Source organism: Crocuta crocuta, unplaced genomic scaffold (assembly GCF_008692635.1).
Source record: "Crocuta crocuta isolate KB4526 unplaced genomic scaffold, BGI_CrCroc_1.0 scaffold330, whole genome shotgun sequence".
Taxonomy (NCBI): Eukaryota; Metazoa; Chordata; class Mammalia; order Carnivora; family Hyaenidae; genus Crocuta; species Crocuta crocuta.
The window spans coordinates 3,639,102-3,657,062 of record NW_027530521.1 but is presented as its reverse complement, the minus strand read 5'-3'; the positions used below and the strand labels follow the sequence as shown (position 1 = coordinate 3,657,062).

Here is a 17,961-nt window from a genome sequence, read left to right as displayed (position 1 = left end):
ACTCAATCACAAAGATGGGTCAGGGCATACATTCTGAATAAATTGTTCAGGATACAATTCAAAATTGCTCATCATTTCCAGAATCAGGAAAATTGCAACTTTTATGAGATGCCAACACTAAGTCAACAGATGCCAACACCAAGATGACCCAAATATTGGAATTATTTGACAAGGATTTTAAAACCACTGTCATAAAAGAAGAATTTATAAGCACTTATGAGCACTATTGAAACAAATGGAAAAATAGAAAGTTGCAACAAAGAAACAGAGATACAAAGAACAACCAAATGGGAATTTCAGAACTGAAAATTAAGAACCCGAAATTTAAAATTCACTGATGGGCTTAGTAGAGGAATGAAGATAACAGGATAAAAATCAGTGACCCTGAAGATAAATCAGTAGGAATTATCCCATCTGAACAACAGAGAGAACGTACATTGGAAAAAAAGAAATGAACAGAGCCTCAGGGACTTGTAGGACAATCACAAAAGATATATTTGTGTCATCAGAGTCCCAGAAGAAGAGAAAAGAAAGAATGTGGTGAGAGAATATTAGAAGAAATAATGAACTCAAACTTCCAGAGTTTGGCACAAGACATTAAACTTACAGATTCAAGAAACCAAAGAAGCCACAGACATCCAAAGGGTAAGTTGTATAAATGTACATACATTGTACAAACTGAATAAATGGTGCAAATAGTAATTGGAGAAGGAGACAAAGAAATTGGTACCCACACTCACAAGGAAGGGAGAAAGTCTGCAGAGCTACAGGTCTCTGCACCTATAGCTTGGTCGTGAGAGCATAGTCGATATTTATAGCTTTGTCCTCAGGCCGCCCGCCCTGCATTCTCCTCACACTCCGTACAGACTTTACACTCTGTAGTCATAGATGTAATGAACTTATGAGGCCAGTTAGATAAGATGAGTTATCTTGGTGCTTTTAATTTATTTTTTAAGTTTTTATTTAACTTCGAGTTAGCACACAGTGTAATATTATTTTCAGGTATACAGTCTAGTCATTTCACAGTTCTGTAAAACACCCAGCGCTCCTAATCCCCATCAGCTACTTAACCCATCCTTGCACCCACGACCCTCCAGTAACTATCAGTTTATTCTCTACAGTTAAACTTTCCATTTTAATATAATCATCCCTCTGCTTGTTCTTCTCTAAAATAGGCATCTCCAATTCTCCCAATATTTTTCTCCCAAAGCCTTTCTCATTTCTGCAGTAAATTCACTACCCTCGTTTAAATTTTTTAAAAAAGTTTAAAGACGGTATTTAATATGCGAGAACCAAAGAGAAACCATGCAATAGACCCTTCTAACTGTGGCTCGAAAGAATGTTTTGAGAAATCTGGAGAGACAGAAGCATCTCCCCCGTTGGGAATTTTTCACAGAGAGGAAGCCAGCAGTCTTTCCAGTATCTAGAGTAGTTTCACTAGTGCTGCAGGGGGCAGGGGACTAGACTGGATGGCTTCCTGAGATCCCTTTGGGTGTAAGGAATCTGACCGATAAAAAGTACAGGCAAACCAGTATGGTGTGCTTGCATGTGGAAGAGCATCAAACGTCTGCGCCTTTATATGGAGTGACAGACCCCTTCGCTTCCCTGTGAAACGTGGCAAGCTGGCAAGGGTTTCACAAATGTGAGGGCACTTGGCGGCCTTTTAACTCTTCTGATAGAGGGTCGGAAGCATTGATGTGCAGAGACCATTTTGGAGAGAAGGGCTCCAGGCTTGCTTGAGGAACTAGAGCAGAGACCAAAGGGCAGCTCACAGGCTGCACGCGTCCCGACGTAGGAGAGGGAAGCGTGGGGCTATCATAAGAGGGGAGAGACAGTGGATCTAGTGGATCTAGTGGATCTAGAAGCCCTTTCCAGAAGATGGCTCACTAGAGCACAGCTTGGTAATGTTAACCGTATCTCCTGAGGTGCGGAGACTGGTGGAGAGGGTGAGGATCGCTGTGTACCTGGTGACCCTTCACGGTACCCCGGCTGGTAGGCTGTTTCAAAGAAATGCAGTGCCTGAACATGGAGGGACCTTAGGGCTCATCCTGTCACCTGATGCTTTATTGCCAAGGGAACTGAGGTGCCGAGAGGCACAGTGACTTCTTTAAGGTGTGACACGGACATGGATGGTCGCCTGCAGGTACAGCACAGCAGATCCTGGGCATGGGGCCAGGCCGTGTACGAGAGCCCTCTCTTCTCCCAGTGGCAGCGAGTTGAGCTCACAGACGTTTGGATTCGGGACCTAATACTGGGGATCATTATTTATTTAATTGGAAGAAAGCACAGGGGTCACTTGCCTGTTTATGTGGGTCACACTCCCTGTCGGAGTGCAGAGGGTTTGGGGAATGTTACGTTCCCTCTCTAGCCCTGCAGTCAGGAGCTGAAGAATGCTCTTTTCTGGCCCTGTGTGTTTCTGACTTGTTTGACAAGCTCTAGTGAGCTACCAGATGTGGAAATTCTTTTCAGCCTGGATAATTTATTTATCTGTTTATGTATTTTACCAGGAAAGTATCTATTGAGTTCTTGATACTCATTTGCAAGGAACCCCTGGGGGAGCAGTAGCAGTGTCTAGTGTTACTTGAGTGTGTGATTCCCCCCTCCCCCCCAAGTCTGTCTGCTTTTATTTCAGACCTAAAGAGCTGGGAAATAAAATGCAACTTGTTCCTCCTCCCCTCCCCCGCCTTTAAGAGCGTTTCAAACATGTGGCAGAAAATGAGCCAGGCAGACTTGGCTGAATGTATGAGCCTGTGAATTTATTTTTCCTTTCATACTTTGATCCTCATTTCCAACCATAAAAATTATTAGTAGCACTTAAGTGCTGAACATTTTTCACCTGAGAGATGTGAAACGCTCTTGGCTAATAACACTGGTTATAAAGTCAGTACTTCATGTGTGGATGGGAACTGCTGTAGAGCGGCTGTGTGTTGTTAGGCACACAAAATGCCGATGCCTTCCTCTCACTGGCTGGGTATACTATAGGTGGCAGAGACTGGTTGAACCTCTTGGGTGCTAATAAATTTTGAGAATTTAGTTATATCATTCTGTTGGGGTAATATCATTACTCCCTGGGGTAATGGCAAGTACATACTCCCAAAGAATCATGGCAAGACAGCAAGGTAGCATAGAATGCCTACTTGTTCTCTGGAGAACATACAACCACCTCTGAGTGGGCTCCTGGTCTAGGAAGAACCGAGAGGAAAGGCACCAAGGGGAGAGTGAGCTTGGTGTGTGTGCTCGCACGGGGTCGGTAAGAAGCAGATTGACCTGAGGAGGGTGGAAGTTGTGTGTGTGTTAACAATGGAAGCCAGCTTGGTTAGGCAGCGTAGGGCCAGCTGAAAAGCTCAAGATGGTAAAAAGAGGTATTGTAGGTTTGTGGGAATGTCTGGGCCAAAGCAGTCAGCTCACAGGATGAATTTGAAACGAATTCACTGTCGCTAAGGACAACAAAGGCCAGGTGGATAGAGGTGGACAGTCTATAGACTTAATGTTCAAATGGATCAAAGAACCAAAGAGAAGGAAAAGACGGGCTATCCTGTAGCTCGTATGTCATTTGTGATGAGGGAGCTTGGCTAATTGAAGAATTCCAGAGTTGAGGCTCTGTATCACAGTTATGTTTGAAACAGAATTAGTAAATTTTGGAGATATTTATATATTCATCCAGAAAGAGCACACAGGTGGTATCATCTGTGATGCTAAGTAAACTATCCCACCTTTTCTTTCCTGGCTAGAGGAGCTGAGAGGTGAAGACAACCTGTCAGGGCATAGAGTTCACAGTAACCTCTAGCAGATTATTTAGAGAGAGAGAGAGAGAGACTATTTCTGGCCTGTTTGTTTCTCTCCAAGCTTTCTGCCAGTGAAAGGGCCACAGACACCAGCCCTGGGGAACAAATAAATGTAAAATAAGTGTTGGACTGAGTCTAAAGATCGTTTCTCATAGACTTGTGGTTATGATCCTTTCAATAGGTTCCCCGTTCTCCTCCATGGATGTGCCCAGAGCCCTACATCTGAAGATGTGCTCAGGTCTGCTGAGATCCCAGGGGGCTGATTCCAGAGGAGTTTTCCTGGATGGCACGTGGAACTCACCCTGCCGCGGGCTCTAGTGCAGGCTTACCCTTTGGGTTTATCTAGGGCACCAAGAAACTCAGTTTTGAAACAGCCAAGATGGATTTAAAAAAAAGAGAGAGAGAGAGCGCGTCCCTAACGGAGGGCCCAGAATGCAAGGGACACCTGTGCAGTGGGCGGATAATCTAACTCCTGGAACCTTCTTGGCCTTGGGAAAGAACCAGCACCATAGATTCTCGTTCTTTGACTTCTTGGTTGACTCAGATCCTTGAGCGTTCACAGCATCTGACCTAGTGGGGACTGAGAGATTCCAGTAGTTCCTCCTCTTCTATAGGTGATGGACTGTGCACATGGCCACCAGGACCAGGATTCACTGTGAGCTGGGCCCACTTTTGGCAGCCACAAAGCCAAACCGGGCAGCATTTGTGCTGCATCTGACACTCAAGCTAGAGCCGAAGTGGAGCTTCTTAGAATTGTACGTTTCTTAGGTCCTGTGCTGTGCCCTCCTCATCAGTTACTGGAGAAGCAGATGGCTGTAAGCCCTTTGGGCCATGTGTAGTATGTCTGAGTAAGTGACAGTACGTTTCCTGAGCCGGGCCGTAATACTACTACGGTGGTGAATATTCAAAAAGACATCTGTCCGTCTTTCCTTCTGTGTTTCAATTTTCCTATGGCCCCCAAAGAGTGGGCATTATAGAAACCGCCGTCTTCAGAAGAGGCCTAGGCCAGACGGCTCATTTGGGTGACTGTCCATGCCCAGAAGGTGTAGTCAGAGCCTCCCTCAGACCTGGAAGACTGTGGCTCTTTCTTAGAGTGTTCTGTCCCTGGGGTGTTCTTAGTGCTGCGGGCTCCGTTTTCAGCCTGGAAGAGGACCCCGAGGAATCTGTTAGGTCTGGGCTATCTCCAGCTTGTGCTGATTTACACCCGGGGCTCCCGGGAGCCAGGGAAGCCATGCCTGTGGGCCACTGCTGCAGCCAGAGCTGCTGAAAGAGGAGCCGAAGCCGCGGCCGGGAGCCCACCGAGGTGCTGAGAGGAGCCGCGCTCAAGTTTGACCTCTCAGAGCTCTTCTAAGGCGTCCAGTCCCCACTGGAGAATAAGTCAAACAAATGTTAAGGGAAGGAAATCGAATATGTGTGCTGAACGTTGGAGTAACATCTGAGCGTTTTAAAAGAGTGCCCAGTTGGGAATTACAATCGAGTGACACTTTTTTCTTCCCCACTGAGCAAATTAAAATGACAAGCTCAGAATTTATTTACCTAGCCATTAATGAAACATCAAATGTTCCCTGTCCCAAAGAGGGGGGAGTGTGCTGCGTGCTGGCACACCTTCCCACTGAGGTGTCCCCTCCTTACCGACTTGCATCCCAGATAAGGCAGGTGAGTCGGTTTCATTAGATACATTTTCCCTAAACGCTTATTCTGTGCGGGGCAGTACTGGGGCTCCTCTGACCTTGCCACGCACCCCACCGCCCCCCAGCATCCCTCCCGTTGGCGGCACCAGCGGGCCCACCTGGCCTTGTGGCTCCGTGCCTCAAAGCGCTGATGCTTATAATGTGGGATCGTTATTTTAAAGAGGTGTTGGTACCCTTGATGGTTTAAAGAACCCATACTTTACCTCCCCCCATTCAAAAAGAGATATTTGCAGTGATGTTCCAACTTGAAGGGATCCATATGTTTGAGGGTTATTGTTCCAAAAGCTGCCTGTTGGCTCGTTGGGATTGATTACAGGCATTGGCTGCTCCAGGAATTCAGAGCTTCAGAATTTGGCTTATGATTTGGGTATATGGGGAATTTGTCTTGCATGGGCTGCTTATCAGCCTTGATTTTGATAGAGTTGCTTAAGGGAGGTGTGGGGGTGGGGCTTGGCACAGGGCCAGGGGAAGCCTTAGCAGCATCCAGGCTATGAGCGTCCCCAGCGTCTGTAGCTTTCCAAAGAAAATTCAATATTGTTCCCCAGTGTGGACCTGCATCCTTCTCTGCCGGTGATAAACCTGCTTGCAAAATCATGAATTGGAGACAGTGGTTGTTGATTGCTGCTGCCTAAAACCTAGCAATTCCACATTTTGGAAGAATAAAAAGAAAGCAAGCTTAAGGGATCAGAGTAGTCCCCTGACTTTAGAATGGTCATGACTGGGAACAATGGGTCTTTAGAAAGCAAGGCTGTTTATAGCTCCCCTCTCAGATCAGATTTGTGTCTTGGTGCTCGAAAATTGGTGCCTAGGGTTCACGTTAATTGTGCTTGTGGTACGTTTGCTACTCTCTGTTGACGGGTTTAGATAAGGCAATGGCAACCTCAGTTTCTAGGTTCCCAACCAGCCTTTGAGTTGGATGGAAGATGCGAGGGTTGGGGAGAGGTCCTGATCACATGACACTCTGCCCGCTTCTCACAGCCAGGCCCCTGATTACACCCATGGCCTAGATCTCTGGGACTGGATCGAAAAGCTCCCCTGATATAGAGCAATCCGTTCAGGCACGATTGTGTCTGCCCTGTTTACTGTTCTGTGCCTAGTGCTTGTCACCTAGTGGGTGCTCAGGAAATACTTATTGACTGAAAGAGTCAACATACTGTGTTTGGACATGAATTTTCTGTAACATATAGTTTCTATGAGTAAAATTTCATGTTGTTCAAAGTTAAATGATGCCCTATTCTGTATTCAGTGAAAGAATCCAAGTAGAGGTCTTACTTGCCAGCCCACTCATAAACACTTAGCAAAGAGTAGTTTTGTACTCATTACTTACCTGGTTGAGAGCAGTGGGAATCTCAACCTACACTTTGTAGTTCTCTTAAGATGAAATCCATGAAGTCTTTTCCTTATTCCCTGGCCCCACCCCAAACCCAGAAGTACTCTTCCCATCCTCTTAACTCATTTTGTGCTTTTTCCTGCATCCTTGCTTCCTTTCATGTCTAGCTTTTGATGCATATGTCATTAGCTTTTCTAAATGGTAAGGTCCTTAATAACAAGATACATGCTTTATTTTTATATTCCTCCTTTGAATTATAAGACAATCCCTAAAAATTATGCTGAGTGAAAAAAGCCAATCCCAAAAGGTTGTATATTATGTGATTCCATTTATATAACCTTCTTGAAATTGTAAAACTATACAGTGGAGAACAATCAGTGGTTGCTAGTGGTCGGAGGGGAGGGTGCATATAAAAGATCAGGTGGAGAAACTCAGTATCTTAACTGTGTCCATGTCAATATCATGCTGTGATATCACACTGTAATTTCGAGATGTTGCCATTGGGGGAAACAGCACACAGGATCTGTGTTCATTACATCTTACAACTGCTTTCAAATTTGCAATTATCTGAAAATATCTAATTAAAAACATAGTGGGGGCTCAGTAAGTATCTGTGAATGGAATGCATAAATGAATTTACAAATAGGAATACCCCTATCTCTCTAACCCTAAACTTTATGATTTTAGCTTGGTGTTGGATTGCCTTTCTAGAACTTGATATTATGATTAATATTCTTACGGTAGATGGAATGGATCTGAATTTTTTTTAAAAATGCTGTTGAGGACATCTTTTGTTTTGACAGTTTGGACTTTAAAAAAATTTTTTTAATGTTTATTTATTATTGAGAGACAGAGCATGAGTCGGGGAGGGGCAGAGAGAAAGGGAGACCCAGAACCTGAAGCAGGCTTCAGGCTCTGAGCTGTCAGCACAGAGCCCGATGCAGAGCTCAAACTCACTGACCATGTGATCATGCCCTGAGCCGATGTCAGATACTTAACCGACTGAGCCATCCAAGCTCCCCAACAGTTTGGACTTTATTTTAGTTTTTCTTTTCATTATAAGCCACCCCAAGTCATTTTTTGGAATGCATGGGCTGTAAATAAATAATTTGTAAGATTCCCTCAGTTGCTTGATTCCCCAGCAGGAGGTTGTGGAGTTCAAGCAGACATGTGAGGAGGGCATTATGCTGAAGCAACTCCTGCATAATTCGTTGGGAACCACAGTGATGCCTCAGCCAGGATGCCAGAGTTCATGGTCAGTGCTACTTCTTCCCTTTATACAGTGAGAGGAAAACAAAGTTTGGCCAGTTTTGCAGTAGTATCCCTGATTGCAGCGATGGAAGTCACCAGGGCAGTGTCTTGAAATAAGGAGAGTTCTGCCTTGCTGGACAGAGCTCATGTCATGGTTCCCTGTCTTTTAGATTGAGCCTCACCAAAATCACCTGGATATTCTGAAGCCTCAATAATAGTTATCTATAAAAACTAAAGTCTCCATTTCCACTCGTGCAGGGTTTAAAAATTTTTTAAATGTTTTATTTATTTGTGAGAGAGAGAGAGAGTGTGTGAGCAGCGGAAGGTCAGAGAGAGAGAAAGACACAAAATCCAAAGCAGGCTCCAGGCTCTGAGCTGTCAGCACAGAGCCTGACGCGGGGCTCAAACCCACAAACCGCTAGATCATGACCTGAGCCGAAGCCGGACGCTCAACTGACTGAGCCACCCAGGCACCCACCACCCCACCCCACCCCCACTCGTGCAGGATTTTAAGAGAGTAACCATTTGACTTAGGATCACTTTTCTTCTTTTAACTTCATTAAACAATCCCCTGGGACCAGACTAGAAAGAGTATCCCCCGCCCCCCAGAGCTGAGGTTATGGAAATAAAATTGATTTCATGTTCAGTGTGTCCTGAGGAGTGTGAGAGTGGAAAACCCACCACCCGGTCCTGACCCATCCCCTACCTCTTCTGTCCCCTCAAACTCACCTCTTTCCTTCTCTGTGTTATTCTCTCTCAGGAGATTCATTTCCTCGTGAAAAACAGTAGTGGAGCTTAATCTTTGATTCAGCTGCTTTGTGCTTGTATTGCCTTCTCTGCCCAAGCCTCACAGATGTGACCAGCTTCCAGCAGGCCCGCGATGTCCTCTGCGCGGTCCCACTCATTCGCTGCACAGCTGACGGGAGTTCCTTCTTTTCATGGTGTGAGCATGTGGCTTTCCTTGCTAAATGGGAACCACATTCATGAAGAGCCTTCGGCTTTTAGAGGACGAATACCAAGGAGGAGCACAGGGTTTTGTGGGTTTCGCCACCTCCTCTCCCTGCCCTGCTCCAGTCTCAGCGTGGTCGGCACGCGTGCGTGACTCTTTCTTTGTCTGCACCTGCGAAGAACACCGACACGGAACGCCGTCCCAGACAGCGCCAACTGTCTGTCTCCCAAGCCCAGCGCCGAGCTTGGGGAGATGAGGTGCTTTTTGCCTCAGAAGAGTGGGAAATCCTGCGCCTTCAGCGCAGATGCCCAGGCTGGGAGTTAGGCTCCAGTTTGGGCTCGAGCTGACAGTGTAACGTTGCGAGGGCTGCTGCTTCTCCAACTCTGTTTTCTCATCTGGGCAGTGAGGGAGCTGCTCTGAGTGAGCTCTGCCTTCCAGATAGTCTCTGGTTGCAGATCTCTAGGGGCAGGGGTCAGCAGCTCAGACTGCCAAAGGGTGAGTCTTCTTACCACGCACAGAAGGTACCTGGTTGTGCCATTAGATGATAGGGTACAGATAAGGGTGAGGAGAATGTGTTAAAGCCACCTTCTCCAGCAGTGTCTTCTTATTATGGTTACCGTTGAGGGATTAAATAGTATACTCTCTCAACTCCGGCCAACCCCAGCCTGTCTCTGCCTTCATCACCCAAGTTTGAAGAAAGAACTCGGCTCCCAGCACCAAGGCACTGACCTCCAGCCAGACTGGGGCAAATAGATTTGCTGCCCAAATCCCAGAAGCCTGCCGATGATCCTGGCTTTCCTGCTTGGCTTATTTCAAGCAAACCCTTGCCTTGGGTTGGAAAAGTCTCTCAGGCAGACTGAAGTGCTCTAACAGGTAAATCTTAATACTTAGCACAGCGCGTACATGTATTTGTCAAAACCAATCAGCATTAGGGAACTCCAGGTGACAACTTCCGGACTCCCTCGCCTCTACATGTCTAGCATTAGCATTTAATTGCGTCCCAGGCGTGGACGGAGTCTCCTTGGCTTATTGTAAACTGCCACTTTGACAAAAACTACCAACCACCAGCGTGATTAAAAAGCATGAGCTGAAAATGAAGCCAATCAACTCAAGCCTCATTCTACTTCACTTCAGGAAATTCCAAATATAAAAGGTGAGCTTTGTTCCCGGAGGGCTGATAGTGAATCCGATAACTGGCCCCTCTGTGGAAACTAGCCAGGAACTGGAATGCAGCCAGCTAGCCCTCTGCCATCTGGGCAGCATGCAAGACAAGCCTGAGGGCAGAAGAGCCACGAATCCAAAGGTGTTCGAAAGTCGGGATCCCGGTAGCCCTGCCTCCACTGACCCCGGCGTGTGCCCACGGGGTTCAGGCTGGTTCCTGGAGTTCTGTTCCACTCTGGTGGTTAGGGATCCACACAATGCAGGGGGCGTGTGCGAGGACAGAAGTGAAACCTCGGCCCAGGCTGATGTGCCTTGGGTCCATATCCCCCACATTCCCCTCACTGCTTCTTCCTCTGTCTGGGCTCCTGACGCCTGTACATGTGGTACCCCTCTCACCCGGTAGCAATATCCCTGCGGGCCTGTGCCTTTGAGAGTGTGATGACTATAGCAGCCCCTTCAGAGAGCTGCTTTTCTCCTGCGGCTGACCGATGATTTCATAGTTGTGTATCCCAGATTGGTACCACCTGTTGTTACACCTTCCCCCTGNTGAATCTATGGTTAGCACACACCCTGGGTTTAAAATGCACTCCCCAAGCTAGCTCGGAATATAGTGCATTAGCTAGCCTCCTTTCAGGAACCTTTATTGGGTACCCATATGTGAATGGTATTTTAAACCAAAGTTAAGTAACGCGGGCCATGTACTTAGAAACTTGCAACTTGCAACGTGATCACAGCTGACAAGTCAGTTTCTTTGGGAGGGTGTTAGTGAGGAAGAAGACAGAAGACTTTAGCCCTGAAAGTTCAGACATTAGAGGTCACTTAGTCCGACCCCCCTTTTGCAGATGGCAGAACAAAAGCAGCACAACCTGAATGGTTTGCACAACGCATCAGTGGCAGAGCGAGGCCTGGAGCTACTTCAGCCACGTCCCCTTAGTGCACTGTCCATAGCAGGTAATCCAGGCTGCCTCCCGTGCCTTTTAAACAAAGGTAGATGGGGGGCGCCTGGGTGGCTTAGTCGGTTAATCGTCCGACTTTCGCTTAGGTCATGATCTCGCAGTTCGTGGGTTCGGGCCCCGCGTCGGGCTCTGTGCTGACTGCCAGCTCAGAGCCTGGAGCCTGTTTCAGTCTGTGACTCCCTCTCTCTCTGACCCTCCCCTGCTCGCGCTGTCTCTCTCTCTCTCCTAGAAATAAATAAAAATATTAAAAAAAAAAAAAAAACCAAAGGTAGATGGTCGTCGTTTGATCCACTGGCATTGGGAAGCCAATGCTGTCTCTTGTCTCTGTCTCTGTCTCTCTCTCAAATAAACATTAAAAAAAAAAATAGATGAGGGCCGTCTGTACAGAGGACTTCAGCAGTGCAGGCAAACAACCGAGTGATGGCTCAGTGGCCTGAGCAGAGCTGTGGAAGCACTATTGCTAGAACTCCAGGGGTATGGTGTGACGTTTCAGATGCCTGCACAGTATATAAAGGCATCTGTTAGTAATGACAAAAGGCTGACCCCAGAGCATTTCCCCGAGGTTAAAAAAAAAAAAAAAAGTTGAATTAGAGTGGGAGGTGGGTAGCCATGAGGATAGGGGGTGGAATTTGAGTTCTCGCTCTTCTGGCTGGGAAGATGCTTTACTGTCTACATAATCGACTTTGTGCTACACTGGGGCTCGATTAGAGAGGGCCCATCCCGCCCGGCCCCACTCCGTTTTGATCCCGTAGTCAGCTGCAGAGTTATAGATGAAGTGACAAGGATGGTATCTTGATTGTATCCAGCTGCCTGGAGTAAGTCAAGGGCAGAGAGGCCCCGCCTGAGGAACAGCGCTCACCAACGGCTCCAAAGGAATCTGAAGTTCAGGACACCTCTGACGCTTTCAGAACAGTGTAGTTCAGCATTCTGTGACCCAGTGTCACTGAATTAGGTCCCTGTGGAGAGAAGTCTGATAAGTGGCTTCAGCTAACAGGAAGAAGACCAAAATCCTGACAGCGTTTGACCCTAAAACCGAGCTAGTGTTGTTATGGGTACTGCAAACGGGGGCTTGCAGAGAAGGGCCTGTGAGAAAGCACAGGGAATGCAGAGCTTTATTGACTCAAAGTAGATGTGGGGTTGAGGCAGATGCAGCTTGCATCCGGCAAGGGTGCCAGCCAAATGGATGCCTCCCCCCACACCACCACCACACTGCCCATCCCTGGTGGTTAGGTTACTTACTTGTGCCTGGGGCCTTTCAGAAGCTCTTTATTTCCACTGAGGTGACTGCAGTATCGGTGTGACTGGGACAGGCAGGTGCTCGGGGCTGGCAGATGCATGACCATGCACGTAACGGGGGCACCGGGGCCCACAAACCAAGTGTGAGCACTTACAGCTCACATACTAGGTTGTTGCTCTGGGCTCTATAAAACCGTAATAGTGTCAGATTATCTTAATCTGCTGAAATACAAGCCCCAGAGTAGGAACACAGCAGCAGCCTTACACACCGGGGGGAATGTGTGACATGACTTCGTTTGTCTGCAGCTATTATAACGATGGCTGTGGCTGATTAACTCTGTTGGTTACAACATGGTGTTAATGAGGCCAAGGTTGTGGGTTTTGAGAGGCCCGTTAGGTGAACCGGTTTCACACAAAGGAAACCCCAGGCCATGCTCAAGACCCAGATCAGAGAGCCCATAAAAGCATGTGGGTGATCACAGGAGGGCCGGGTGCGACAGTATAACGACTCGGCGAATATCCTGTCCCCACTTCTGGAGAAGCAGTTTAGAACATGTGCTTTCGTGATGCTGAATTATTACTGTCATCTTCACACGCAAAGGATATCCCCTGACTATGAATGGTAACTGTTGAGCGGTACTGTTGCAGACTTTCTGACTAAAGGAGAAACTGGTTCTGATCTGCAGTCCCTTCTTCTATTCTCAGCTTCTTTGCCTTCTGAGAGCCTCTATGTTCGTACATTCAAAATGTGCACACAGAACGCTGCCATGTGTGGGCGCTGTTCTTTGTGCTTGAGGAAGTAAGACGAAACTTCTGTCCTCGTGGAAATAAAAAATAAGGAAACGATAAACAAGCAGAGCAATTTCAAAAATTGAAAGTTTGGTGAAGAAGATGGGGCGAGGGGATGTGATGGAGAATGGCTTGGTGGGAGAGGTGTCCCCTTGGCTAGGAAAGTGAAAGGGCCTCTCAAAAGTAGGCGGCATTTAAGCAGAGACCTGACTGATGAGGAAGAACTAGCTTTTCGAAGAGCTGGGACAGTATCCCTATCAGAAGAAAGACACAGAGTTGTGATTAAAGAATGGAAAGACCACTGAAATGTGGAAGAACGTGGTGGAAGAGGTTGCCAAGGAATTTGGCTGTTACTCCGATCATGGGACTCCATTCTTTGTTTTGTTTCAGAGCTAGAGCATTTCTTAAAGATTCTGGGGGTGTTGGGTTGAAGTGTGTCCCTCTAAGAAAGATACGTTGACATCTTAACCCTTAGTAACCTTATTTGGAAATAGGATCTTCACAGGTACTAAAGTTAAAATGAGGTCATTAAGGGGGCGCCTGGGTGGCTTAGTCGGTTAAGCGTCCGACTTTCGCTTAGGTCATGATCTCGTGGTTCATGGGTTCGAGCCCCGCGTCAGGCTCTGTGCTGACTGCCAGCTCAGAGCCTGTAGCCTATTTTAGAGTCTGTATCTCCCTCTCTCTCTGACCCTCCCCTGCTCACGCTGTCTCTCTCTCTCTCTCTCTCTCCTAGAAATAAAAAAATAAAAAATGAGGTCATTAGGGTGGGCTCTAATCCAGTTGGACTGGTGTCCCTATAAAAAGGAAGATTTCGGGCACAGAGACACACGCACAGAGCGGGGAAGCCCATACGAAGACAGAGGTTGGGAGGGATGCATCCACAGCCTAGGAATGCCCAAGATGGACAGCTGGCCGCTGGCACTGGAAAACAGCAAAGAAGGATCCTTCCCCTCTTGGTGTCAGAAGGGAGCATGGCCCTGCCAGCACCTTGACCTCAGACTTCTAGATTTCTGTTGTGCTAAGCCGCCTGGTGTAGTGAGTCTATTCCAGTGGCCCTGGCAAACCACAAAGGGACGGGGTGGGGGCGGTGGTGCTGGCCCACGAGCTGTGCCTCTGGGCAAGCAATGACACATGCTCCCTGGACTCAGCGACACGTGGGCATTGGGGAAGCCTCTGCTTGCTGCAGCATGGGACCGTATGACTTATATATGCGGGACATATATAATGCAGATGATATTAATTAAAAAAATAGACACACACATGCACACACTCACATATAATAGGATACAGCCTGTTGGTTGAGTTACCCCATATAGAATACAGATTTTCCTTTCCTTGCCATAGGGTTACCTGATAAGCCCAGTGTACATTCAAAATGCATTTAATAAACCTAATCTACCAAGCATCCCAGCTTAGCCTATTCTACCTTAAAAGGTGCTCAGAACACTTGCATTAGCTGCAGTTGGGCAAAATCATTTAACACGAAGCCTGTTTTACAATAATAAAGTGTTGAGTATCTTGTGTAATTTACCGAATACTGTACTGAAAGTGACAAACAGAATAGTTGTCTGGGTACAGGATGGTTCTAGATTGTTGACCCCATGCTCGCGTGGTGACTGGGAGCTGCAGCTCGCAGACACTGCCCAGCATTATGAGAAAAGGTCATACTGCAGATTGCTGGACCAGGAGAAGATCCAAATTCAAAAAATTCAAAATATGGTTTCTACTGAATATGAATCGCTTTTGCACTATTGTAAATGTCAAAACAATCATAAGTTGAACTATCCTAAGTCCAGGACCATCTGTGCTCTAATACTCTTTTAGGAATATCCTTTTAGAGATACTCTATAAATAATGGTTTGGAAGGGTGAGAGTGGAGCAATGAGACAAGGTAGAGCCCTATTAACAACAGTCTGGGTGAAAGAGAGGGGTGCGAGAATTGGCAAGAGGTGGTCACAAGTAGAGCCAGCAGGCCTTGCTGATGGATGGGGTGTAGGGGAGCGGGAAAGGAAGGCGTAAAGGCCATCTTGAAGCTTTTGGGCTGGGGCAGCCAGGTAGTGGATTTATTGAGATGAGAAGATTGAGAAAATGGTTCATCTGGGGATGTGGAATCAAGAGTTACGTGTGGGCCTTGTTAAGTTTGAGATGCCTATTGTTTATCCAGGGGAAGACATTAAGTAAGTAGTTGGTTAGCTCTGGAACATTCTGGGCCAAACAAATTTAGAGGTCAGTAGATTATAGAAGGTACTTAAAGGGATGAAAACTAGTTGAAATTAGAGATTTTAAAGAATAGGGCACAGGACTGGACCTTCAGGAGCCTCAGGGGCCTGGTAAAGGAGGAGGAATCCTGGTGCTGAGAGGTGGCAGTGTGAACAGCTGAGAAACAGTCAGTCCTCTTCAGTGGTGTGCACATCCTCTTTGTTAAAGGTTAAATTATACAGAAATGCACGGGGAAAGATACCTCACCCGCGGTATACCAAAGTTTGTTTCTCAAAACCGTATCTCAGAACCTTTCCAAATGTGGAAATCAAATTTTTGTTTTCAGTGTGTTACAGATTAAAGAATTAGGCACATTCTCTATACATGAGGCTACTAAAAGGTCACAGGAATGGCTGTGTGCTCCAGAGAACTTGTTTTTTTTTTTTTTTTCACAATTGCCAAATTTAATATAAATTAGACAGTTGAGTTGCAGGGTTCCATTTATTCTTCATGTGTGCATTCATTAAGAACGGAACCTATGTCCATAATCATTTGTTAGGAGACTACCTACCTTGGTCCAATTCAGCAAGCTATTTCTAAGCAACCGCAGGAAGATTTGGAGGAAGTTAGAATTCGCATCTGTCTTTGAATCTTGACGGAATAACCAGCATCTGTTTAATTGAACATCTTCAGGGGCCCATTCTGACCCAAGCTGGTGAAGAGCTCAGCCCCGGGAGTCTGCATACCATGTGTATAACTTAACACTGAGCTTGGTCGTTGTCTGAACTGGGCAGGGATTGATTGTTGATTCACTTCTTGCCTTAGGTGTGGCGGGAATTTCCTGACCGGTTGGTGGGTTACCCAGGTCGTCTGCATCTCTGGGACCATGAGATGAATAAGTGGAAGTATGAGTCAGAGTGGACCAACGAGGTGTCCATGGTGCTCACGGGGGCAGCTTTTTATCACAAGGTAAGAGGGGACAGGAAAGGGGGGCAGGTGGGTCTGAGATGATGAAACTGAGCGCATGCTCTTTATTCCGTTTGGCCAGTTGAATTTCTGCTGAGTTTAGGAAACGTGCTCTAGTCAGAGGGTTTATAAGTCCAGGTCATGTTGTCATGTAACTAGTGTAACACATGTAACTAGTGTCAACTACACTAGTTAAAAAAAGAAAGCCCATGTTGTGTGATTTTTTTTAGTTATATTTCTTATTATACAGATAATGCATATGCTCATAATAGAAAATATGGAAAATTCAGAACAAATTTTATTATGGAAGGCAAGTCACTTGGTAGTCTCACCACTTAGAGATGACCACTGTTATCGTATAGACGTTTTTTCCAGTTTGCCTCTTATTTATTTACTTATTCACATGTACATACTGTTGTAAATATCTTCATTAGCCTGCTTTTTGCATATATAATGAGTTTTCTTAACATTAACATTTCTTTATAACATAATTTCTAATATGTTATTGTGTTAATATTCCATAAATCTTGTATAACTATTCTTCTATCACTAGATATTTAGATTGTCTCTAATTTTTTTATCTGCTATTTTTATTTATTTACTTACTTTACTTTTTTCTCTTTGGGGAGAGAGAGAGAGTGCATGAGTTGGGGAGAGGGGCAGAGGGAGAGAGAGAAGCTTAAGCAGGCTCCAGGCTCAGCATGGGTCCCCTGACCTCACAGCCTGAGCCGAAATCAAGAGTTGAACTGCCCAGGCACCCCTTTGTGGGTTTTGTTGTTTGGTTTTGGTTTGTGTTTTGTTTCATTTTGCTATTTAGATGAGCTTAATATCTTATATGCTTCAATAGTGATCAGTATCCATTTTCATAATTGTACTTATGATAGATTTCTAGAAGTAGAATTATATCAAAGAGAATAAACATTTTGGGGAGGTTTTGACATATATATTTATCTGTTGTTTTCAGTGTTGTTCGTGCCAATTTACACTCCCAGCAAAATATAAAACTATCTTACTATAACCCCCCCCCCAAATCAGTAAAAAGAGAACATCAAGCTCAGCTGTCTTGATGAGTGAAGACGGATCTTACTTTTTTCACTCTGATTTGATTACTGTGGTTGAAACTCCTTTTGTGCCTTCCATGTTTCCTCTCTTCTGAGAATTGTCACCTCATGTGCTTGACTTTTTTTTTTTTTTATATCAGGGAGAGGTAGAAGAGTGCATATTGGGCGTTAGGATATTCAGTTTGGTGATGGTGCACCCCAGGGAGTGTGGGGCGTACGTGGACTGTAATAGCTTGTCTCTCGTCGGCAGTAGCACGAGGTACTGATGTCAGCGGAACCTCTGTGCCTCTGCTGACCCCAGAGTCCTTACATTAACAGAGCAGCATCATAGTGATTGCTTGTTGGTTTCTCAGCACTGCTGTGTAGTTTTCAGGGCTCTTAATTTAGAAATGGGTTTTTGCTCTTAGCAATAAATAAATAAATAAAGTTTATACTTCTAGGGATTTATGGTAATACAGTGTGTACACTTTTTTTCTCCTTGAATTTCCACACTGTTTCATACATGTAGGTTACGGCAGTGCCAGAATTGCCTCACTTCATATTTTACTTTAAAAAGCTTATACTGGGGTGCCTGCGTGGCTCAGTCG

The 17,961-nt window shown here is 45.9% G+C and overlaps 1 protein-coding gene across 1 annotated transcript in view; it reads left to right on the top strand.

Moving 5' to 3' along the window:
• Positions 1 to 17,961, top strand: part of EXT2 (exostosin glycosyltransferase 2) — a 134,170-nt gene that overhangs the window by 106,124 nt on the left and 10,085 nt on the right. The window contains exon 11 of the mRNA XM_077767460.1: positions 16,173 to 16,316. Within this exon, the coding sequence (XP_077623586.1) occupies positions 16,173 to 16,316 (144 nt within the window). The remainder of the gene's footprint in view (positions 1 to 16,172; positions 16,317 to 17,961) is intronic.